The 24,944-nt window shown below is 34.5% G+C and overlaps 1 protein-coding gene and 1 long non-coding RNA gene across 5 annotated transcripts in view; one reads left to right on the top strand and one right to left on the bottom strand.

Annotated features, from left to right (window-relative positions):
* Nucleotides 1–24,944, top strand: part of SCEL (sciellin) — a 40,209-nt gene that overhangs the window by 3,095 nt on the left and 12,170 nt on the right. For 3 of the 4 annotated variants that reach the window (XM_023924174.2, XM_023923913.2, XM_023924127.2), the window contains 10 exons: nucleotides 566–683; nucleotides 1,308–1,370; nucleotides 1,679–1,750; nucleotides 5,495–5,563; nucleotides 7,216–7,281; nucleotides 8,475–8,540; nucleotides 10,574–10,606; nucleotides 11,883–11,954; nucleotides 23,275–23,334; nucleotides 24,706–24,762. In XM_023924174.2, the coding sequence (XP_023779942.2) occupies nucleotides 566–683; nucleotides 1,308–1,370; nucleotides 1,679–1,750; nucleotides 5,495–5,563; nucleotides 7,216–7,281; nucleotides 8,475–8,540; nucleotides 10,574–10,606; nucleotides 11,883–11,954; nucleotides 23,275–23,334; nucleotides 24,706–24,762 (676 nt within the window). The remainder of the gene's footprint in view (nucleotides 1–565; nucleotides 684–1,307; nucleotides 1,371–1,678; nucleotides 1,751–5,494; nucleotides 5,564–7,215; nucleotides 7,282–8,474; nucleotides 8,541–10,573; nucleotides 10,607–11,882; nucleotides 11,955–23,274; nucleotides 23,335–24,705; nucleotides 24,763–24,944) is intronic. The other variant, XM_023924053.2, reaches the window with a different exon arrangement.
* The window catches only part of LOC111927612 (uncharacterized), a 39,115-nt gene continuing 22,542 nt past the window's right edge, over nucleotides 8,372–24,944 (bottom strand). The window contains exons 4-6 of the long non-coding RNA XR_015284525.1: nucleotides 11,874–11,944; nucleotides 10,716–10,769; nucleotides 8,372–8,973 (exon numbers count right to left, since the gene is read on the bottom strand). This is a non-coding gene — a long non-coding RNA (uncharacterized LOC111927612). The remainder of the gene's footprint in view (nucleotides 8,974–10,715; nucleotides 10,770–11,873; nucleotides 11,945–24,944) is intronic.

The raw sequence follows: 24,944 nt of genomic DNA, 5'->3' as shown, positions 1-24,944 counted from the left end.
AATTAAGGTTCAGTAAGACTAAGTAACTGACTAGAAAAGAGACTCTCTTCATTCAGCTTTGAGGAAAAAGTTTCAGAGGGAATCCAACTCTTTGAGAAATATGAAAATCCACATATTTTGAGTTGGGTGTAGTTGGAGGGCCAAGTGGTCACCTCAAGGTTAGCCTTCGTTTAAAATCTGTATCCTGTCATACATCTGCAAATACAAAACCCACAGACAGCACCCCAGGAAACAGGAGTCATTAGTTTGACTTTTCTGAGATTATTGTGGTATGCAAATATCATAATTCCTTTATCAGATCTGTGAAATGTGTTTACATTAGAAACATGTGAAGCAGTTTCATATTAAGGATGAAACTGTATTTAGTTTGCTAAGCTGGGCTTCTGCAGGCCCTTCAAGGTGAAGCTGCAAACTCTTCAAGAAGCAATCTGGATTAAACAAGTGTGATAACTGAAAATTCAATCAGTATTAAATTTTTACCTATTTCAACCTATGTAATAGTACTTTAGGTTTACAAAGTTTTTCTGCATGTTCATTTTTAAGACGTGTTTCTCTGAATTTTCAGATAAGAAGAGCCCCTCTGTTGCAATTAAAAGCAGACAACAGGCTAGTCATGATATTAACAAACGACGGACCCTTTTGCAAGATAACAGCTGGATAAAGAAGAGGCCTGAGGAGGAAAGGTAAGAAAAATATTAAATGCATTTCTTCCATATTTATTTAAGTATGCCATGTACCTTTGCATGGAAAGTCTACTTTTGCATGGATGGTATCAGCCAAAATTAGGGGAATTCAATCAAATAACTTATTTATTTATCTTTAAGAGGTATTTATTCCTTTTTGGAAGTATTGGTTTGCTGAATAGTCACTGACTGTTTTTCATTATGACTTTTGAGTGCTGGGTATTTCGTGAAGTTCTGCCCTACAAGTAGAATCCCACATTTCACATGTCTAGGTTGCAAGACTATGATCTTTTTCTTTCTGTAACCAAGAAGATTGTAAATCTTGCCAAGTTCTTTTAAGGAGCCTAAGTCAGAATCAGTTTAGATTTACTTTAATGTAAACCAGGACTTAAATTACAGCAGAAACAATGTCTTGGGACCATGTTATCATTATCTGGTCCATGAACAGCTTGTAGGAAGAGATAATTCTTACTCCAAAATGTCTGGAGTTTTCTACTGCAGAGTTCTGCAGCTAGTGCAGTTACAGTGGTAGTGGGCAGCTGTGAAATCTGATTGAAGACAGAAATCTTTTGCCAAGAAAATGTTATCTATTTTTAATACTCATTGTTTTTCTTTTGCTTTAAGTGCTGATGAAAACTACGGAAGGGCTGTGCTTAACCAATACAAATCCCAAGATAGCCTACACAGGTATGATAGAGAATCTAAAGACCTTTCCAATTTTATTACCAAAGAAAACTAGATATCCTTTCACTATGTCATGAACAAAGCAAAGAACTTGTTTGTTCAGTTCTAGTCTATACATATTTTCACTGTAAATCTGACTCCGATGTCAATAATTGGTCACTGCAGTGGATCCAGGGTTAGATCTGTTGACACCTGGATGGTGTAAAACCGTGTATGATACCTTAATCTGAGACATAGTTACTCTCTTATTAGTGATGAGTTGTTTAATAAAATCAATGACCAAAGTGGCATTTCTAAATTTTTTATTGCAGCAGTAGCACAAATGAAAAGGAAGATCAGAAAGCTGTACTTGGACGATACAGATCTGACACCACCTTGGACAGGTAGGGCTTTTTTCTGGAGGGATTGTACACTGTGATTGTCATGCCTGTGAGAGATCTTAAAAATGAAAACATGAATGAAGTCAGTGCTGACCATGCTTGTGTTTGCAGATTCTTTCTGTGTTGCATCTTCAAAATCCAGCCACCATTAACATCTGGTATCTAGAACTTAGTCTATGAGAACCAGCACTTAAATGCATGCTGTGGGAAAAGTGCACTTTATTTAGTTGAGTTTTACCACTGTTATTTTATTTTATGATCCTTAATTCTCTTGTAGGAAACAATGTGAAATTGTTACATAAAAATTGCCATCTCCACAGGAGTTTGAAAAAGAATAGGCTAGAGACCTGTGCAGTATCATCACCCTGCCTATTCTTCTACTGCTCATTGAATCCTGTTGTGTTGGTTCACTCATCATGAGGAAGCCATTCTATAACTTCAATTTACCTGTTGCTCTTCTTTGTATCTTTTCTGTTTCCATATTGGTTTTTTTGATCTGGGAATCCAAATCTTCATGTAGGCATTTAAGATGGTGCACACCTTGTATATACACAGAGGAGTAATAACAGTGATTACTATTTCATTTGCAGTTCCTCCCCGTGTACTTCATAAGACTGAGTTTGCTCTTTTGAGTGCTGCTAAGAATTGAGTTTTAATTTTCACAATGTTATTTACATAATTCCAAGATTTATTTTCTGAGTGATAATTGCAGGTTTAGAGATCAATTGTTTCTCTTGGCAGACATTGCTTTGCATCCAAGAAAAGTGAATGTCATCTGCCATTTTAGAAATCTGACATGTTAGCAGATGACTTCTGAAAAGCTTTGCCAGTTGCCATTTGTTTTGACTACCATGAAGTAATGACATTGGCAAGCAGCGTCATCCCACTCTCCTTTTTCCTAGATAACTCATGAATGTGTGGAAGAACACAGGTTTTGTACAGATCTGTCCTGTCACTCTAGAAACATGCCATTTCTTTCTAGCCTTTCTTTCTTACATTTTAAGCAGTTTTTTCTCTATTACCCATGTGAGATCAGTTTACTTAAAAACAGACTTCTGTGAAGATTTTTGGAAATCCAAGTAGCATGTATCACCTTTGTCACACTTATCCAGATGGCCACTTACTTCAGAACAATTTTTAAAGCTTGATTTTCATGCCTTGAACCCTGATTGCTAATTTAGAAGTCACAGGAGAAATCTACAGGGTCACTGAGGAACTCTGTTCTTCTGTACTCTATATCTTTTTGGTTTATGCTGAGATCTTAAAGTCTCTGAATTATTTCAGGTTGTAAGCTATCTTTGTCTTTTCATACAACAAATATCTAACATAAAAGGTTCAATATCTGCAACTGATGACAAAGTATACCAAAAAGGGATTTTAGGTGGAGAACATCTTTCCCAGAGGAAGCAGAAGTATCATTAGGAACTAACTATTTGGCAAAAGATGAGAGAAACCTTACAAGTCAGGTAGGGATGAAAATTACATTGCTATTTTTCCATGTACTAAATGATTCTAAGCCCAGAAGAGCTTCCAGAAACACAAAATCCTAACTGCATCTATAGCAATTAGATCTGGATAGATGAGGCAGAAGCAAATCACATACTTTCATGTTTTGCTTTATTAATAATCAAATACTTTGGAAAGATAGAAATTAGTAGGAAAGGATCAGAGGGCAAACCAGAAACCATTGCAGTGTGTAGTATGAACCTGTTTTGCACATCTCAAACACTACATGCATCATTTCACTGATGTGAAGAAAGTACAATGGAACCAGAAAAAAAAGAAAATTAAAGGGGAAAGTGAGAAAGGATGGAATAGCTTTCATATGAAAAATGTCTGAAAAGACAAACAGTCCTCAGCTTGGAAAAGAATGATATGGGGAAACTGAGTAATGAAAGAATATTTTCTGTTTGTTGCACTGTAAGAGTGAAGACTATAAATGTTTGGATAATTGAGAAAAAATAATGAAACACCGAGAGAGAGAGGGAGAAAGAAAGAAGAGGAAAGAAAAGAGAAAAGGAAAGAAAAGAGAAAAGGAAAAAGGGAAGGTGTGGGAAGGTGCAAGAAGAGAAGAGAAGAGAAGAGAAGAGAAGAGAAGAGAAGAGAAGAGAAGAGAAGAGAAGAGAAGAGAAGAGATAAAAAGAACATTTATTTTTCCTTTAATGTGTATATTAATTGTAGGAGTCTCCACAACAAGATACTGTGGAGATCAGAAATTTACCTTGGTTCAGATAAACATACATGTGTAAATGGACCATTGATCCAGGGATGTCTGTTGGATACAGCATTGTGGGTGTGAACAGAGGTTATTCTTTGATTCCTTATCAGAAGCTTGAAAGTTATACAAGGAGAAGTTAACATAATGCTTACCTTTCTTTCAGTTTTTTTTTAAAAAGCTTCTGCTACATTGGGCAGTAATGGAGCAGGATGCCAGATCAAACCCTTAAGGCTTTAAAATGAGAAAAAAACCGAAACAATGTAAAGCATTGCGCTGGAATTTTGAAAATACGCGATGAAATGTGAAAGAAATGCTGGTTCGCTGGAGAGTGAGGAATGAGAGGGAACGCTCGAGTTTGCATCTGTAGCAATAGCAGCAGGATTAGTGAGACCTCTAGTGACCTTCCCAGCAACTGTAGCTGCTGTCACAGTCACAAGCTTCCCTGATAGGAGAGGTATTTTTGCAAAACTGCATTCAAGATTTGCAGGAGACACAGAGCACACCTGGTCCAGAACTCCCTGGAAGGCTTTTCATGAAATACAGCAATATTCTGTGCTGCTTGAAGACAGGATACAAAATATTTTGTATGTAACATCAGATTATAGTTCTAGGAGTAGTTGTTTTGCATCTATAGCTTCAGTTAATAGATGAGAATAAATAAATAATTTTTAAAAAATTATATATAAGTTGTAGCTCAAGATGTGTGGCATCTGATTTAATCAAATATTTAAGACCAAATCAAATCAGATCAAGTATTTCATAACCCTCTCAACCTAGTATTTGTCCTCTATTTCAAGGTATATCACTTTCATCTTTTCAGAGTCCTCCAGTTCTTACTAAAGAATATTCCATATATAAGAAGTAAACTGGAATAAAATAAGAACCTAATCTGCTTCAGTTATGATAGCTTCATGTATTTTCTGTGAAAATTTTGAAGGGCTTTAGGCAACAACTATAGAATCCACAAAGGGCTTGAAAAATCATGTGGTTGTTTCTTCATGTAAATTTCATGGCTCAATGAAATCAGTTCAAACACAGATAATCCAAATTCTTTGATAGAAGTTATTCCTGTACTCCCATGCTTTGCCAGGGATTTTGCACTAGATTATTTTCACATCATATTGAACTATTAAATCTATAAATAAGACTGTTGAATCTCTAGAAATGGTGAGGCAGAGAAAAAGACAATGTATGTACTGCTTGATTGAACATGGCTTTCTTTCTGGTATTTTGAACTAATTTAAAGGAGTTGTAATAAATTGTTTGCAACAGTGAGGTTTAATACAGTGTTATTGTTTGAACATCATCTTGAAAAACTCTTTTTCAGTGAGCTACTTAGAGTCTTCAGATAATAATGCACTAAATTTATGTAATTTCAGCTTCTATTATCTACCTTTTGTGATACTGAGATATTTGTGGTACTGAGATATCAGTACACAGGGCAAAATGATACTCCATATTTTTATTGAAAATGGATTTCTAAAAAAAATTAGAGTGTGTATTATAAATAATTCCTGTGTTTCTGACAGAATTCCAGCTGGAAGTGATGTTGATAAAATCAGTAAGTCCCCAACTCTGAACCATAAACAAAACAACAGGTATGAATTTCAGAAACGGTATCATCTAAGTATTATGTGTTATAAGTTATCATGTATCATTTATCATGCATTAATATCTCATTGTTATATATTACCATAACTTTAGAATTCATGTACATACCAAGATTATGCAGAGAAATTATTTGTATGGCATATGGCCTGGTGTATGCTTCATCTGACCACCTGACCTCTGGAATGTAGGCATCTATATTTAAATTATCATAGACTCTTTTTATTGTTGGTGAGGAGAAAGAAAAAAAATCATTAAAATAAGAACAATTCTCCTTAAAGAAAATTTTCAATTTCTCCACACAGTTTAAAAGAGAGACCAGCTCAGATTACACATTTACTCAGCATAATGATAATTTAATAATTACGTTCTTTTAAATACAAAAAAAAGAGAAAGAATAAGAGTATTTTGAAAAACATGGGTATGTTCTAGAACTCTAGATTTCTCGGCATAATATCTACCAAATATAATACATAATTCTGAGGAAGGATAATGAAAAAATTCTATTAATGCTTTCAGTGGAAAATGCTGTTGTACATTGCTGATTTTTGCAGTGGAAACTTTTTTTTTTTTTTGTCAGAAGACCAATCTATTGATTAAACAGTTTTAATTCAAAATAAGTTAGCATAACATTGTTGATACATTTTTTAAAAGTTGCTATAATTCAGAGGTGGCCACCCTTTACATGTCAAATAATTCCACAACACTGAAAAATTATTTTCTAAAAAACTTACATCTATTCCCTGATTGAAATTTTCATTTAAGAAAGGAAAGTCAGAAGACCTCAGCCACCATACTTGTAAATGCAAAGGGACAAATACATCGCTTTGTGCTTTCATCAGTGTCAGTAGAATTCTGTCAGTAATAAATTACACAGAACATAGTTTCTAGAGAGCACAGCAATTAAAAGTCATCTTGTGCAGAATTGAGCTATTAATCTGAAGAGCAAATCAGTATCTCTGGCATTTAAAGTTCAACTGAGGTCACTCTTTCAAATTATAATTTTGCACCACTATGTTGTAAATCATGGTGATGATGACATATGAAGCATCATATAAATTGGATTTTATGGGGTTTTTTTTGAGAAGGTTTTTTAACAGACCAACAATTAATTCTGAATGGGACTTAAGAGAGATTTAAATTGAATATATTTTTTCCTGCCAGAGAGCAAAATGATTTGTAAAGTGCTATTCTTCAATTACTGTTATTATGAATTGCCAATTACTATCATTAAGAATTTCAGAGGATAAGAATATAACTTATGATAAATTTTATGAGAAATCACTGCCTTGGTTTTATATATGTCAGTTTTACAAGCATATCATAACACAAAGCATTCTAATTGAACAAGAAACAAAATTTAAAGTAAGAAAATGAAAGATATTATTAGTGTTTGGAGACTAAAGTGTACGTATGGAAGTCAAGATTTTAAGTCAGAAGTGACTTTGGATATCAAGTAAAAATGCAGCTGTCTAAACATCAGAACCCCTTACATCTTCTGTCCTTTGAGGTATACAAACATAGTTACAGCATTTACCATACACTTTTGTATCATTCTGATAGCAGAAATATGATATTTTTTAAGATAATTTAAAATTATACTCTTTCTGAAGATTAACTCACCAAGCATATTTCCTAACAGACAATCTTGGACTCCTAACGCAGTATCCACGAACACTGCAGTCACTTCTCCAATCAAGAAAAAGAGGTACTCATTACCACCACTGCTTGGTTGCCAGGGGGTATATTGTGTTAAGCCTCAGTAATGTATCACAATTGTATTAAAAAAATTACCAACTTTCTCCTCCAGCACACTCAAACTCCTCAACAAGCTTCAAGAATCAAACTTTTAGATCCTCTTGTCTTTTTCCATGGGATTTACAAGTTTTGTCTTTGTAGAGCCAGTTATGTGAACCAGGCGGAGGTGGCACAATGGGTGCTAACACTTGGCTGCAGCCCCCAGCTCAGCTAGCGTACTCATTTTCAGTGTCCAGTGTTTTAAAGCATTGTAGCTCACTGTAATTGTGAAATCTCTGATGCCAGACTTGACCTGTGCTGTTGCAGTGCATATGAATCACACAGTTTTCTGAATGATACACAGCTACCTTTAAAAATCTGAATTTCAGATAGCTAAGCAAGAATAAAAACAGGGTGTAGAACTAAATCCATTTTAATTTAAAAGCTACAGCTGGTGATAGCCATACTTTTCTGCATCCTTCCCAGCAAAAATTCTGTTAATTCATGATTTTCTATTTCATATTTAATGCAGAAAAATGTGATCAGTAGAATAATGTATGTGGAAAGAAAAATGTCATGGAATTTATATCAACAGACCTGTGTGGTGGAAGTTTATGATGTTTTCAGTCCAGCAGTTCTCTTCAGGCTCTTGGAAGATATGGAAAGCCATCAATGCATTGCACTGCTTCTGGTGTAATTGTTTTTACTTCACAAACAATTGCTGGATTGATAGTTTTGAGGGTAAAAAAAAAAACAAACAAAAAAGGAACTGAAAGTGCTTGTGCTCTTTATGTGATCTCTAAAAGCCTGATTGTGTTTCTTGTGTTGACACTTGATACTATTTGTGCATTATATCTGGTTGTCCTTTCCATGAATGATCCATTTATTTGTACTACTCAGATTGCAAAAAAAACCACCTAGGGTCCCAAAATACATTTTTCAAAATGAATAAAAATACTGTATTGTTTCCTTTTCTATTCAGTTTTCTATAAATGTGGTCTAAAAAGTATGCAGTTTTTAAAGACATGCAGTCTTTAAAAATACTGGTAATTTAAGAAAAGTTCTAGGTATTTTTACATCAATTTTATTCCAGCATTCACAGTATTCTGTTCAGGACCAGAGCATTAAACTAATACTGAAAAGAATATTTATTAAAATTTTCAGGCAATCTTGGATGCCTCCCCCAGTTTCGAGTAGTAAGACTCCGACAGAAACAGTGGAAAGCCAACGGTGCGTATCAGTGATCGCTGGTTATTTCCTAACTTTTGGCTAGAGCTAATTTTGGGAGCAAGAGAGCAGGGCAGTTCTTTGATGGACTGAGTTTGATGCAGAAGATGCCATGCAAAGAGAAAGCATCCCATGCCTAAGTACTTGTTTGGACCCTTGGCAGCTTGATGCCCAGCATTAACTGGGGCCTGAGTATATGAAGTGCCGGAAACCTGAGGTAACAAGTGCTCCCAAAATTTTTCTGTCATGCTTGCAATTCTTTCTTCACGGTTTCACTTTGGACTATTCCAATTAATTCTCCTCAAGGTAAATGTGCTGTAGAGAGACTGACCTCAGGGCAGGGATCTGTCGGTGTCATTTGGGTTCGCAGTCAGAGGCTCACCCTTGGCCCTTTTGTGTATCACTGTGAACAAAACTTCAAAATCTTCTAAGTCCCCTGTCAGCAAAGTATCCAAGAGCAAACAGTCAGACTAAAGTTACTTGCAGATGAATGTTTGATTTTTATTTCTGAAGTTGTGTTTGTTTTCTGGCAGAATACAAAGAGAACAGGGAACATTTCTTGTGGTTTTATCAAAAAACAGAATATGGATGGTTTAAAATTTTAGTAAATAAACCTTCATGATACTCTTTGCTTATGTCCACTATTTGCTGCAGCATGGCTTTCTGCTTCTCTAGTTTTAATCTGGGAGACTTCCAACATGAGTCTCACGTGCAGCAATGATGAGAATTAAATGAAACAGAAATGAATGGTTACACTGTGATGTTAGATAGAGGCCTTGGTGGACTATTGCCCAGGGAGTTTATGGAATGTCTGGCACTGGAAGACTTAAAACCAAGTTTAGCAATTATTTTTAATCTTATTCTGTGTTTACTACCCTCTGTCTGTTTGGCCAAGATTCAAAGTCACTCTCCACTTGGCAGAAAGGCAGCTTAGAGATGTTAAAGTTTATTTTCTTTGAAGTTGGTCCTTACTAGATGTTCTCAATGTGCCAACTGAGAAGAACTTATCTGGCTTCATTTTAATGTCTTTCTAAATTAATGGTAATTTTGAAAGCTTGGGTTAATGCACTATATGGCATCCACCCAGCTTCTAGTAGCAAGCCAGAATTCCTGTATTCTTCTCAACACTAATTATCCAGTTACTCTTCCAATCTCACAGTTCAGAGAAGACTGAAAACGCATATTCTTTCTGAAGCTTTCACAACCCTTCCTGGATCCTGTAACAATGCTGCCATCATGAACGGCTGTTTAAAAAGTGATGGGCATTTAATGATTACTCAGTTTAGCTTTTAAAAGTGGTTTGAAGATGTGAAAGCTATTTCAAATTGTGAATATTACAATAACTAAAAATAGTTATCAAAGGCAAGGTTTTTACTTGCCTGTGAGTTTTAGGAAATAAAATGCCATGCATAGATGCTAGTAAGCACAGTTTCTAAAGGTCACTATCAGTCTTAAAGACTGAGCAAAGAGCTATGTCAGCTATGTCTTTTCTTCACATCTGAGAATGGCTGACTGCTCTGCTGTCCTCAGGAAGGGAGTCCAGCAATCATGGGTATGTGGGTTTTCTTGGTCAGGGTTATTTATATACTTTCGTGATTCTGAGATGTAATTCTAGCCTTTTATAATTAAACATGATATATAAACTTCCAGAGTTCCTTGCCTCAGTTCCCACTGATTAAACACACTTTACAGAACACTTGAAAGAAATTGCAATTGGAGCTAAGACTATAAGCAGCTCACTGTATTTGAGTTTTATGGTTGTGGATTGTGTGCTAAAAACAAAACATTATTAATCAAAGTGATTAACTGGAGAATGTTAATTGAAGAATGATTGTCTTAGTGACATAAAGATTATGGTTTAAATTTAGTATTAAGCTACTTGAGTTAAACATATATTCTACATTTAAAAAATATATTATTTTGGAAGGAAGGGAAAGTAAAAGTAATTGCTGTTGATTGATCTAAATCTTGCAAATGTTTCAATACTAGCGTTTTGCTACTTGTTTTCTGAAATGTTTACTCTTTTCTTTCTCTAGAACCACTTCAGAAAATTCAGAGGCTCCAACAACGTACGTTTTACTTTGCTTCTTAGAAGATTTAGAAATGTAACACGTTCCTTTGCATAAACCTCGGTTATTATTTTACATTTATTTATAATACAAACATTGTATAATTTACCTGCGAGGCTTCCTCTACAGTTGATGTTGAAGAAGTGCATGAAGACTTCCTTCCCTGCAGAAATGCAATTATTTGCATATAGTTTAAAACACTTCAATGGATATTTACTCAAATTGAAAAAAACATTAAACTGCATGAAACATTAAAAACTGTTTTGCAGTTTTAGTTCCACAGTCATATATGTTGCTAATGCAAATACTCTTTTATATGCAACTGCTGTTCTAAAGTCAGTGAAAGACAGTGTGAGCTATGCAAAGAAAAAGAAATTGTTGAAGAGTGTGTAAGCAATGTGAAGAAAAAGACAGTTAAATCAAGAAGCTCTGCACATGCAAAGGCTTGTAATAGAAGGCATTAGGATGAATTGATGCAAAGTACTCTAAACTTGAGTGTCTGCAAATGTTGCTCTAATTTTAGAAAATAAATTTATTAAATTAATTCATTAATTAAATGTCCATTTCACATGGTCTAAATTAAGGAAAGATTACTTAACCATCCTGCAACTTCATGACTTATAATTAAGAAAGCCATGCAACTTGTCATGGTTTTGTTGTCATACTAATAGAAAAATTCTCTAAAGAAGCAGGTAACCCTCATCAACTCTGTTGCCTTCTCCTTTTCTTATAATTACTCTTAATTTTAGTATCCCTGTAGTGACCAATTTGATTGTTCCCATAAATAAAGAAAAATAGGAAAGAGTAAATGTGTATTTATTTAGCTTTTAAAAATTGAGAACTTTGCTGGTTAAATTTAAATAAAAGTTTTGTCTTTACTAAATAAGATATAGTAGGTAGGAGAAACAGTTTTTCAAGTTTTTTATGCTACTAAAATAGTTCTTGAACAGTAAAGAAAGTCCACTTTATTGCTATGTCCATACTAGAAAAATAGCTAGTCTAGGGATATTATTTTTTCAAAAGGCTCAGTGGATGTGGTAATCTAGTGAACCAAAGCATTACATTTCTTTTTTTATATATGTATAATTCTTTATACACATATATATATATATATATTTAAAGAGAAAAACAAAAAAAATAATTTCCTAAAGATAATGCAAACTCATTGTAGTTACACCTGAAAGAAATGTAATATCTACAATGATAAACCATTTAAGTGATACAACATGTTTTCAAATATCTTCTTGAGCCTTAAATATGTTTTCACCTGTTGCAGGGCTGCCCTTCCATCAGCACAGGTGACACCTCAGAAATCAAAGACTGATGTGGATGATCAAGCTACAGCAAGGTAACGTAAACAATATAATCAAAACAATGTTTTCATAAACACTGATTATTGGGATATTAAGTACTCAATTTGCTTTATTTCTTATTTGATAGCTTCTTTGGACATGCTGTGTGATTAATGCAGCATTTTTCCAGTCCTAACCATTGGCCTAGAAGTCCAAACTCTGAGTTCCCTCTCATTGACTTCCAAGGTTATCTCAACTGTTTCATTTTTTTATCTTTCAGTCTGTCCAGCCTGCATCCTAAAAAGCAGCATATGTTTTTTTTTAAGTTGCTGCAAATGTTTCGAAACAGAAAAATTGGGGTAGTATGGATTATACAGTGCATTTTCTTTGCTCTTCAGGGAGAGGTAGTAACTACACTTTACTATGTATATAAAAACACCTCAACTTGAGCACTGTGGTGTTAGCATTTTGAATAGTGAAAACCCAAATATACCCTTTAGGGTGACAAAATTAGCATGTTTCAACAGATGGGCTTGTTTTTGAGGGATGAGTTAGAAGGCGTATCTTTGAAATCTTTGAAAATATGCAGAATACCATAAAAATTGTTGGAGGAAAAGACACAGACTTTTTTGTTGACATTTTTAACTGAAATTTCAGCAAATTGAAAGGTTCTGAACTGATTGAGATGCTGTATTTTTAAAGCAATTTTTAAAGCCCCATCCCTGGAAATGTTACAGGGTTGGATGGGGCTCTAAGCAACCTGGTCTAGTGGAAGATGCCCTCGTGCAGGGGAAGGGGATTGGAACTGGATGATTTTTAAGGTCTGTTCCAACTCAAGGACATTCTATGATTCTATGAACATGCAAAAAATTTTACTCTGTGACCTTGACCAGAGTAAAATGCCTGAATATGCAATCATAAAATGAATTAAATTAGAGATTCCTAGATAGGCACTGAGAATTACAATAGCTCATTTGCAGTTTTTATGTAGAAATATTAAATGGTGCAGGCATTAAAATTAATTAAAATTAGTTGATTTTATTTGATTCATAAACTTCAGTTTTGTGAGATCTGAAGCTACAGTCTATACTATTTTGAATCTTGTTCCCCTCCCCCAAAGCCCTAAAAACATAAAACCAGTACAAAATTATTAAGAAAGCATCCAAAAGATGTCTGACAATGTAATCCCTAGGAAAAGGAAAAAAAAAAAAATGCAGTGTTTCAGTGAAGCATTTTCCTGTCAACAAATGTGGGAGATCTTAGAGAATTAAATACGCCTAGCATTAACTAGGGAAGTCGCAGCCTTTCTTTACTGCTAAGGGCTTGTTAAGGTCTGACTTAATCCTCACCCTCAATCAGTTCACATTCATCATCCCCTGGTTGCTCTCATTACCATACCAAGCTCTGTATTCCTGTCCCTTCATTGGAGAAGAGGTGGAGGAATATTTTACTGGTCTACAAGTTTCTATGGCAACACTGCACTGCTATTTGTGTCAGTACATAAACTGTAAGTAGTCTGTAATCTTAGTAGGCAAAATTCAGCCCTCTCTACTGCTGCTATAATTCCTTTACATTTGGCTGGTGCTTCAGATGTCATCCATCTGCTACTGATGGGTTAGCTTCACAAAACTACAGATTTTTGTTACATTTTCGCTAGCCAAAAAATGCATTAATCAGCTGCCAGCAAAAGTTCCCTTTTGCTATTAAAGATGGCACATAATTTTTTTGGCAAAAATGGTTGTGTCACACAGGGTAAGTAAACAGTTACAAGAAGAGTGTGTATAGTAATATTAATTTGTATTAGAATACTGTTTTAATTTACATCCTTTAGTTACCTGTATTTTTACTTAGAATAGAAAGATTTTCAGGTCATGCTTTTAAAGTCAGACTTAATTGATAAATTGTCTGTCATTCAGGATTCTGATTGGGATGTTAAAGGAATAAGGAATTAATTTCAGTATAAAATAAGTGGAAAATGGCAACTGACTTTCTAACAAACTGTTTAATGATACAAGGAAAATGTTTCATATGGGATTTACCTTAAAAAGATGTCAGATACTCTCTTCTGGCTAAAATTGTAAAAAAAAAAACCCCAAAAACACAAAGCAATTATTGCATCATTTTTAAGGACAACAGTTAGACGTGACATCCATCTTAAAATACAGAGTGTGTGTGTGTGTGTGTGTGTGTGTGTGTGTGTGTGTACACACATCTCAGGTCTGAAGGCATGGACATACAGACCTTCACCTGTTGCATATGATTGACAATGGAATAGGCATCTCATGATTAGCTAGGGCATCTATAGATAGTCTAAGCAGCATAAGTAGGCTAGGACACAGATGATATGAAGATTACTGCCTAAAAATTGTGCATCTTTCAGAGCATAACAGGTCAAATCAGGTCTCTTGGTATCTCATAAATGCAGTAGATGAGCACTACACTGGATACATACAGAGACATTTTTCTGATTTCCTCATTGGGCCTTTTATTTGTGGCTTATCAAGTCCTTTTTGTGCTTTATTTCCACATCAGTGAAGATGGAAAATTCTTCTTCTGCCTTTTCCCCTTCCCTAATTGTAGTAACCATTAAATGCAGGTGTTTAAAAACAGGTATTTTTTAAAGAACAATGTTCTGTAGAAAATCATGTTAAACCACTTCAGATATTCTGGGGATGCTTAACACAGCTTTAGTCAGTCTTTAATGATTACAGTTAGGATACAAAAAAGTGTGTGTTTCTATAAAAAGGCTTTTATAATGGGGATCACATGTATTGAATGACATATTGTTACAGAAAGTAATGGTATTTGGCACAGCAAGCCACATTTACCAGGGCATTTACAAAGTTATTGCCACCAAAGAATGCCTGATAATCAAAAAGCTGTATTTCCGTAAGTTCATAAACCGTAGAAGTAATGAATTTATTTTTTATTTTTCATAGATATATCAGAATTAATTCATGTTGGACATACCTGAGGAAAACCTTTGAGGTGATAGTAACAGGGGCTATATAAGAAATTAGAGAGAGATCTCACTCAGCTCTTACCGCATCTGTCGTGAGATTGTCTGCTACCAGGGAAAGACTATTGGTCTGTAGGGGCAAAGGGCATATTGCAGAAACCCTTACATAAAGATGTCTTTTTGGTATGCCGGTGACAGAAGTTGTCCTGAAGAAAATATTTCAGCTGTATATTTTAAGTATGTGGGTAATAGGCAATTTCCAGGGAACAGAAACAAGGGACTAGAATTTTTCTGACATAATTTAGAGAATCCTATATTCTTCTCCTGTACCAGTTTTTCCCCTAACATAGAGGGTAACTCGCTATTATTACTCCTCTCAGGTAGTAGAAAATTCAGACAATGCTGTAAATCTGTGTGTACTATGTTCCTTTTTAATGATATTCCTGTTTGACCCAAAATGTGTTCCTGGTTCTCATTGCAATAGATTGTGAAAGAACAACACATTAATTATCTGTGCTTAAACTAACTCTTGTTATAAGGACTCACAACTCTGTGTCTATCGATGCCTGGAAACTTTTAAAAGTGGAAAAAATATAAGATTATGGGGTTCTATTAAAAGAAAAAAAAGTGAATTGTTATGGACTCGGAATTTACCAAACCAATGGAATTAAAACAATGATGTCGGGTCTCCTAAATTAATATTTATTGACAAAACCTTTCTTGATCTAAAACTGCATAAAGCACAGAATTGAAAACATGTAGGTGCATTTTGAGACATTGGTAATTATGTCTTCTCATTAGATTGCCATCCCTGGAAATGTTCAATGCCAGGTTGGATGGAGCTCTGAGCAACCTGGTCTAGTGAAAGGTATCCCAGTCCATGGCATGGGGGTTGGAATTGGATGGCCTTTTCGGTCGAACCCAAACCATTCTGAGTCTGTACAATACACAGTTACAAAGAACCACGAGAAATATTCAAAGGAATTATCTTAGGTTGGACTAAAGTTTAGATGGCCAGAATTTAAAGGCATAGCTCCTCAAAGCGTAATTTCTGTATGACTTTTCCTTTGGGATGTCTTTAATATGCTTTGACTTTTTAGCTAGACCATCAAGAGACCTTTAAAATGCTCTGGAGGATGCCTGTGTCCCTCAAAAGTTGTTGGAAGCAAGGATACTGAAACAGAACTCACATAAGCACACCCACAATTCACTAGCTTGCTTTTGCTGCAATGACAATTGTTTCTTTATGGTAAAGTGAAGTCTCTTTACGCTTCCTAAATTGTTTTTGATAGTACAAATCAATACAGTAATTTTTAATTTATTTTTTTTGCATTTCAGCAGAAGGCTCTTCCAAGTGATGAGCTCCTTCTATTTCTCGATTCTGATAGATTTGGCATTCACTTTAACACTGGTTTGCAGCTTTTCTGCATGTTGATACAAATGATTCACTGTTGCACAGCTTCTGTGAAGAGATCCAAGCCCCTTATTTCGAACTGAAATTTTAACAGTGTTTACAGGGTCATGCATATACTTCCAGAAAAATTGAGTAAGTTGTCGTTTTCCAGTGATCTTTCCCAGTCTATCTCCTATAAAACATTCTGATCAACAGCTTCTTCCTCCGTATTTAACTCCAAAGTCCTTTGGGCTAAGCATTACACTTGTTTTGGCACTTTATAAATTGGTTTTCACAGTTGACTGCAGTCCTCTTCTGTCCCCTAACTCTCAGTTGTTATTGATGAAAGGTCTGAGCAAGGGCTCCTGGCACGGATTAGTGAGCATAGCAGTGTGGAAGGAAATGCACCCTTCTCCAGGATAAATGCCAATCTTCTCTCAAAAAGTTCCTTTATTCATCCTCAGTTATACTTGAAAAAACATGATACAGGGACAGTAAAGCAACCATAGCAGCAGATCAAAATTCAGCTGGGCCCATGATGCTAAATTTTACCCAGTAAGACAGCTGACTTGTTTAATATACTCTAGACCAACTCTTTCATTCCAGAGTTGGAAAGCCCACTTGGCAATTGGTTGTTGTTTTTTTTCTCCTGTGCTGACATGTCCAATTAAAAAATGTCCATATGGTTTTTGCCAGACTTTCTTAGTGTGGTCTTTACATATTCCATCATATCAGAAGAAGCAGCTGTTGATCAGAACACTTTGTAGGTCAATAGGGTGAGATCACTGAAGAAGGGACATCAGATGCAAATTTTTTGGTATCACATTTAAAAATATTATATATATCTTATTATATCATATATTAGAAATAGGGAGTCATTTCAGTAGTTTTTATAATTCTGCTCAGGCCTTTTAATCAGAAAACAGATGCAGATCTATTAAAAATACTGTGCATGATTCCTTTAATAGACCTGCCTCTAAATTACTCATGATTATGTTGATGATGATGGAGTGACTAAAGTCAAAACCTCAGTGAGTATCCCCGTCTTTGACATCAAGTGCCCTAGTCTTCAAAGGCATTCCAACAAGTCTGAAATATGCATGGTCCTTCAGTTTTCTAGTTCATAAAATAACACAATATTGGTGCTTGGGTATTACTGGTATATGCTATGTCAACTGTTGGTATATCAGCAAAGATGGATGATAAAATTCTAGGCAACAAAGCAAGAATGCCTTCAATAATTAGGGAACATTTGGAACTAGATAGAGGCTCAGGACTTTTACAGGTTAGGTAAGTATTCACTGAATAACAAGAGAGTCATGGGCACGTACTCTGCTTCCCAATTGTTGAGGTTCAAGGGCTTAGCTGGGATCTGTTTAAAATTTCATTTTTCACTCCCACATGTCTAGGATCAACTTCAGTTTCACCTCAGCATTAAGGACAGTCTATTTGCATTGATACTTTCTTCATTACCATCAGAATTTTCAAATACAAATATTAGAAAAATTTTCATTGCTTTCACTAAAGAATAACATCACTAATGCTTTTTTTGTAGGTGTGATTCATGTTTCCTGATTGAAACTTTATCTGAATGTTTTCAAGGTGAAAAAATCCCCAAGAAATCAGAAAGAAATATGAGAAGTGCTTGAATGTGTGGATCAGATTAATATATGTTTTTCTTTGTTTTTTCTTTGATGGTGATCTGACCTGTCACCAGTTACACTAGGATTTCAGAACTACTATCTGAAATAAGACAGAATCATAAGCATAGATCACACAGCAGAAGGACTGAAAATATTAGATCTCTATCTCAAGAGAACAAAGTTAGAAATTAAATGCAGACTGAAAAACAAAGCAAAATGTAGACAATTAAATTTCTCCAACTTTTTGATACAGAGCATAAAAGGGAAAAAAAATCACACTTCGTGTGATTACATATTATATTAATTTTTCTACTTTTAGAGATTGCTTACTGAAAATGTCCATAGATATTTCATACATTAAATCAAGGAAGGCAAGAGACAGCTAACATTAATAGAATCAGGTAATACAAACCACTCTTGTTCCATAAAAAAGGAACATTTGCTGATATTGATAAAGGATCAGAGATATTAAACTTTTGAAAATTCTGTAGATTTCTGTAGAGCTTGTCACACAAGCCTTATGTAATTTCCCTTACTGTTTGTGTCTGAGAGGCATAGGGATCCAAGTTATGGCAGAATAGGATTCCCTGGTTAAACTGAGCCATACATTTTGCACACAGCTTGCTTTGGCAGCTTTTTTAAAACCTACTTTATTTATGTTCTTTTCTAGTCTTTTATACTGCTGGACTGTCTTCATTAGTTGTCAGATTTCTAATCCTATTTTACACAAGCAGCTAGAGGCAAAATAGCAGAGAGCAGCAGCAAATTTCATGGCTAACAAGTCTATAGCATGAGGCCCACAGCAGCCCAGCTGCACATGAGTTTTTCTGTCCTTCAGGGCAGGACTTTTTTTGGATTCACAGTGCTATTTTGTGCATTTTTCTGCAAAGATGTTGTTGAAGGCAGAATAGGCTTGTTTTATTTTGTTGTTTGGGTTTTTTTTAGGAGATGGTCACATATAAGCAGAAAAGTAAATGAATCAAGAGAATTGTCTTCCATACTTTAACAACATGAATATAAATTTATTTATATATATATATATATATATATATATATATATATATATATAATTTTATATATATTTATATATAAAATATAAAATAATGACCTTAAGGTCTTAATCCAAATCTTAATCTTTCTACTTTATAATAAATTAATTTGTTTTCTTCAGTAGTTGAGATCCTTTGTAGAATATGCAAAATACAAAATATTCTGTATTGCCATTTAAAATATTTTTATGTGCAAGATTTATACAAAAATGCATATATGCAAATCATATATCCTGAGTTAGGTGTTCCAAAAAAACTTCCAGTCATGTCCTGAGTCTTTATTAAAAGATTTCATCCTATTGAATTTGTGAGCAAACTATATATTCTCCTCCTGGCAGGCTGTCTGATCTACCTCATTCTCATCCATTTCAAAAATACTCACCCTAGGCAGAATGTTCACAGGGATTTAATGGCTGTCTCAGAAAATTCTATACTTGGAGGTGGCATCCTTTGGAATGACCTATGAAAAATGTCAACATCTATTACAGGCCACCTACCGTATTTGAATGATATTTCCCCTAGTCTGAATTGCTTTGTATAGAAGTTTCATGCTGCTGTTTTCCATCATCATCTATGTTTTAAAAAGTTGTTGACAAATGTAAGAAGTATTAACTCAATTCAGCCAGCCTTGAACACCAAAGTAGTTTATTTTTTCAAGGGAAAATTATACTTGCAACTGGAAATCCTTTTCCACAGGGAGCCTTTCACTGCATCTGATATTCCAATATTCACAAGCTTTTTTAATGTATGAATTTAGGTTAGTCTTTTTCTACTTTAATACTTGTCATCTCTTTTAGAAGTATTAAAAATATTTAAGTTATATTGCTGATTTTTAACACAGTAACAACTCTCAAATGAAATCTTACCTGAAACTCTGTTCAGGTTCTGTAATGCAGATCTACTCTAATTTTTAATGTGAGGCTAGATTATGTTCTGATATCAACACTGGTTGATAGCACTGTAGCTAATGCTTAAAAGTAAATGTAACTTTGCTAACAAAGAGAGATTTAAAAAGTCAGCAAAAGTATGCCCTGAGCATAGATAAATTCTGAGTTATGCCCCATGTCCTGCCTTACATTTTGTCCTTTTATGAATAACAGCTCTTTTAGTTGCAAATAACCTGAACAATGCTTGAACCAGTAACTTGCAGTTGTGTATCCTATGACCTCTGCTTTGTGCTAAGCCAGCCACCTCCAAGGCAAAGGACTTACAGGATGTCAGTCCTGGTTACCGACTGCAGTCATGCCAAGATGCTTCATAAGGCTGAAAGTTCAAGAAGTGTACAATAAATTAATGTCTCCCAAGGTTCTGTTTTACAGAACTTCTCTTTCATAGGAACTGTAATGTGAATAGGTCATTCTATATTTTTGTGCTGCCATCTGCAGCAGCAACTGTTTCTGTTCACTTATTAGGACCCTTCAGGATTGGTGTTTTATGAATCAGGCTGTAGAAGCAAAGAGTGCACATGTAGCCTCTCCTAGATAGCAAGTAAAATCTTCCTTGCAAGCCAGTCAGTGCACTGAAATACCCAAAGCACTGACAAGAACAAAATAATGTGAGAGGAAGTAACAAAATGCTGTCGGCTACAAAGTCATAATGGTTTAAAGATTAGAAGGGAACTAACTCATCTATCCTTTGAGTTGCACCAAGGAATAATGTAAGCCAGTACATGTGTTTCTGAAGGAATAAGTTCTAAAATATTGGAAATTTCTTTCCTCCATTATTTCCAAACAGGCCAACTATTTTAGGTAACTGTCATTCTTTTTTTGAAAACTCTTTGCAAAGTGAACAGAGAAATTTAAGGTAAAGAAATCTGCAGTTCTGTGGGAAGAGTGTTAAAATACATGTGAAAACTTAAAAAAACCCATGTGTTACAGCCAGAATCTTTCCTGCTTATCTCAAAGGAGTTTCTTCCTCCCCTTTTGACAAAAAGCTACTACCTACAAGAACAAATACATAGGTGATACAACTTCCTAGTGTTCTAAAATACATTTCTATAGCATTATTCATTCAATTATGTAGTATTTGAGAGAATAATACTGAGATATTTTAGGATTCCTTACAAAGATTAACACAGAAAGTTCTTGTATTTGGGCCTTGTTGTGGGAGCATATTTTATCTGCATTGTACTGGAAGGCTTCTTCAGTTAAGGTATCTAATTCTGAAAGAAGAACCCAGAGGGATTATTAAAAATATGAAATCAAAAATCATAAAAATGTGAACAGATTATCTACACCACAAGTAAAAATTTCAAACATATCTGTATTACGGAGCTAAATCTCATTAGAAGCACATTGGGATTTGCTTCTGCAAATGCTTACATGCCTTTGACAATCAGACACAGGAGGGTACTGACACAGTGGCCTGCAGGGCACAGCTTTGCTGCAGTCACAGCTTTTCCATTGCTCTGTGATGGGAAAGGCAGCAGAAGTCAGCAGAAAGGCTACTGATAACTTTGCTGAGTAAACTGCACATAATCCTGTGACTGCAGGCAGAATCAACAGGAGCCCCAAAGCTGCTTCCTATGTTTTGGGTGAATATACAACAATGAGACTGATGTATATGTGCAGGTTGCACAGCACATTAAAGATCATAATTTCGAGTCAGTAGACTTTAGAGAAGACTTGAATATTTAAAACACCCCTAAGAACAGAAAGAAATGGAGGATGCAAGAGAGAAAAGTAATAATACATATTTTACTCTAGTCAGACAAATGCACAGCTGGGTTTGGTTGATTAGGTTTTTTTTTAATATAATAGTTGCAAAAATAAAAGTTAAGTAACTACCTGAGCTCTTATTTACACTTACTATAATTTTAGTGTTGCTGCCTCCACATACTGAGGAAGCAGTTTGCCATCCAGTTCACCAAGGATATTTTTGGATAACTGCAAGGCTTCAGTTTCTGAAGGAACAGTCTGAAAAGTGTTAAGTCTGTGATAATATAAAGAGAATTTCCACAAGTATATAATTTATTAATGACTGGTATGGAATTCTAGCTAAATGGCAGTTGACTCTCCTTGCACTGAAATGTTTAATTGCTAAACAAATGGAGATTTTGATAATCTTATCAAAGGGAGTCCCAAATCTGGCAAGTATTACCAAGAAGAAACCTGAAAAGGCTACCTTTATCTTCCATGGAGATGTTGTTTCATGATGGAACAAATCAGAATGAAAAGTCAGTAAAGAAACATATGGAACAGTGTTGACTGCCAGGTTATATAACAGGTCCTATAGGAGGTCATATCATCAAAGACATCAAAGGTATCATTCTTTCCCCTTGCTTTCTTTTGAGGAGTAAAATTGTAATTTTTTAGTAGTGAGGTAATGTTACTAGATGGTAGCTTTTTAGGTAAAGCTGCTGGAAAATTTTCAAGTAGAGATTTGCATTCTGAAAATGCATTTTCACAGAAACTAAGCATTTTATAGAAATGTTAACACCAGTGCAACCCTTTCAAGGGAAATAAAGATAGTCAAAGCAACACTCCATGTTTTGCCATGATACCACTAAAAGTTCCATTCAAAAAGTATAAAATACCTTAATTTACATTTCTATTTTTAATAGTTATAGATTAATATACGTTTAATATATTAATATTGAAGTATATGCCAGTATTCTGAAGTATTGATATATCAAGTATATTGAAAAAGGAAAATTAATTAACCAACAAGATGTAATTCAAGGAAGATTTTTTTTTCCTTACATCAGAGAGTAATGATAAATTCCCTGTGTGGAAGTGCAAGAATCAGTGGATGTAACCAGATCTCAGCACCTCTCAGTTTAAATATGACATTTCTTGTGAGAAGGGAGAGTTTACTTGGGAAGAAGCTGGTCTAGATAGCCTACCAAATAGACAAAAGAACTTTTTTTTAAATTATTGATTTATTTAGACAGAAAGACTTAGTGCATAATCACTTTTTTAGGTAAGATATGATTCACATATCAGGAGTACTTGGTTGATAGTACTACTTGCTAAAGGTTTTTTGTTCTGTCATAGCATGTTAGGGGTCACACACTCTTTGACATTGTCCACAATGTGTGTTCAGCAGGAATTATCCCTTTTGAAAAAAGTACTAGGTATAACTTTTTGTTTCCAAAATATAATTTGATCTTTTTGTTCCAGGAAGAGTATGTGATTAATGTGCATATGGTGGGCATATTGCTGTATCTATGAATACATTTGAATTACTAAAATGATGGTCATGAGTTAAATTTTTCCTTCCATAAAAAATATGTCAATTATAACATTTTTTTAAAGTGAGTATTTAATATGACTAATTGAAAGCTGGATATTCTAATTATGATTTGATCTGGGTTTTGTTCTGTCTCTAAAGGAGCCAAGGCCTTGATAACCTCAGCAAGGCGAATTCAAGTTCCTTCACAAGTGACAAGGAGTAAGTGTTTTTCAGGCCCTACTTTTCTAAGGCAGTGAGTAGTTTGTAACTATGAGAATGTCAGGAAAGGTAATGTTGGTAATGTTGCTAATCTGTAAAATTTTTATAGATCAATAAGTAGCATTCCTGATACAATACAGATTAATTCACTGGCATGTGCACTGTCAGCTGAACAAGTACTACCAATAGCAAGCTTCCATACCTGCCTTATATGCTCTACAATTAAACTGTCACTGAAATATTTTGATATGGTTAGAGAAGGGGCAGTAAACAAAATATCTTAGAACTCATGGATGGTAAGTGTTGCCCAGCAAGGTGTAACAAAGCATTTCAATCAGCAAGAGAAGTGTTCTGTAGAGAACAGCTTGAGCTTTCTTTTTTGAGCACTGTGTCAGTTCAGTGAGTTTCAAGCCAAGTTTCTGGAGGTCTGCAAGCAGCCCTTCAGCACAGAGAAAGGGAGGAACTGGTGGGGTACTCTGCTAGTGAGAGCTGCATTATATCTGTAATGTAACACTGAGCGCTGATACTCTGCAGATGAATATCAAGAACCATGTTCTTAACAGTAACAACAGATAAATGTTGCCAACCTGTGATCATCTTTTTTACAGTGGACAATCTTACATATATGCACACATATGCATACATATAGTTAGACATTTAGCACTAAAGTTCATTGAACCATTTTAATATAGTAAAGAAAATAGAAGAAAACCCAGCCTCTAGTTTAATTGTATTTATGAAATAAAATTAAAAACTTCCCTTATGTGTAAAATATGTGAGTGTTCAGATACTAGTATTTTCAATATAAATTAAATTATCATGATCAGTGCTTTAATTGTTAACCATGGTGACAGACAGAGGTAATTTCTTGTCATTCCAGAAGCAAAATTTTGGGCATTTGGCCATATATTTAGGTGTTTTCTTCAGAAGCTGAAGTTTCTTAGTTTAAATAAAAATCCACTTTTGCAAATAAATTATGCAAGCATAGATTAAGCTGTTTGGAATCTGTAAATTTAATCTAAATTCTTTGAAATTTCATGTTTGTTCTTCACTGTCTTTACTGGCAAAGAATAATCTTAAACTACAGCATTAATAGTATTTTAAAAAGCATTTTTATTTTCTTGGATGCACTAGATAATAATTTCTATAAATAAATAAATGGTACAAAACTTTACCTTGCTAGGGGAAAATTACAAACATATTTTCTTCAAGAACATAAGATTTTTGCAAATTTTGAAACTAAAACTAGCTAAACATTTACTTTTTTCCTTTTAAATGTGTGCATAAATTTCTTTCTTTTTTTTATGACAGTTTATCCTTTCCTAGATTGGGAGAATACCTTAAAGGCTCTATTTGTTGTTTTTTTTTCAGGGGAAAAGACCTTTCGGATTTGGCTGAAAAAAATACTACTGATCAGAAACATAAGAGGCAAGCCTGTCATAATTGGCCCCTTATAAGTTTATAAAATATTTATGTTTAATTGGACAATGGTATTAATAGGTTTTGTTCAGTAAAAATAATTAGATTTTTATTTGTCTTCAAATGAGGCTGACAGTTACCTTTTTTCAAACCTAAAAAAAGTGTCAATGGGTAATATTTTTTTATTATAG

The sequence above is a fragment of the Cyanistes caeruleus genome, chromosome 3, assembly GCF_971803275.1.
Source record: "Cyanistes caeruleus chromosome 3, bCyaCae1.hap1.1, whole genome shotgun sequence".
In the NCBI taxonomy this organism is placed as follows: Eukaryota; Metazoa; Chordata; class Aves; order Passeriformes; family Paridae; genus Cyanistes; species Cyanistes caeruleus.
Note: the sequence above shows the minus strand (reverse complement) of the source record. Positions and strands in the feature narration are given on the sequence as shown.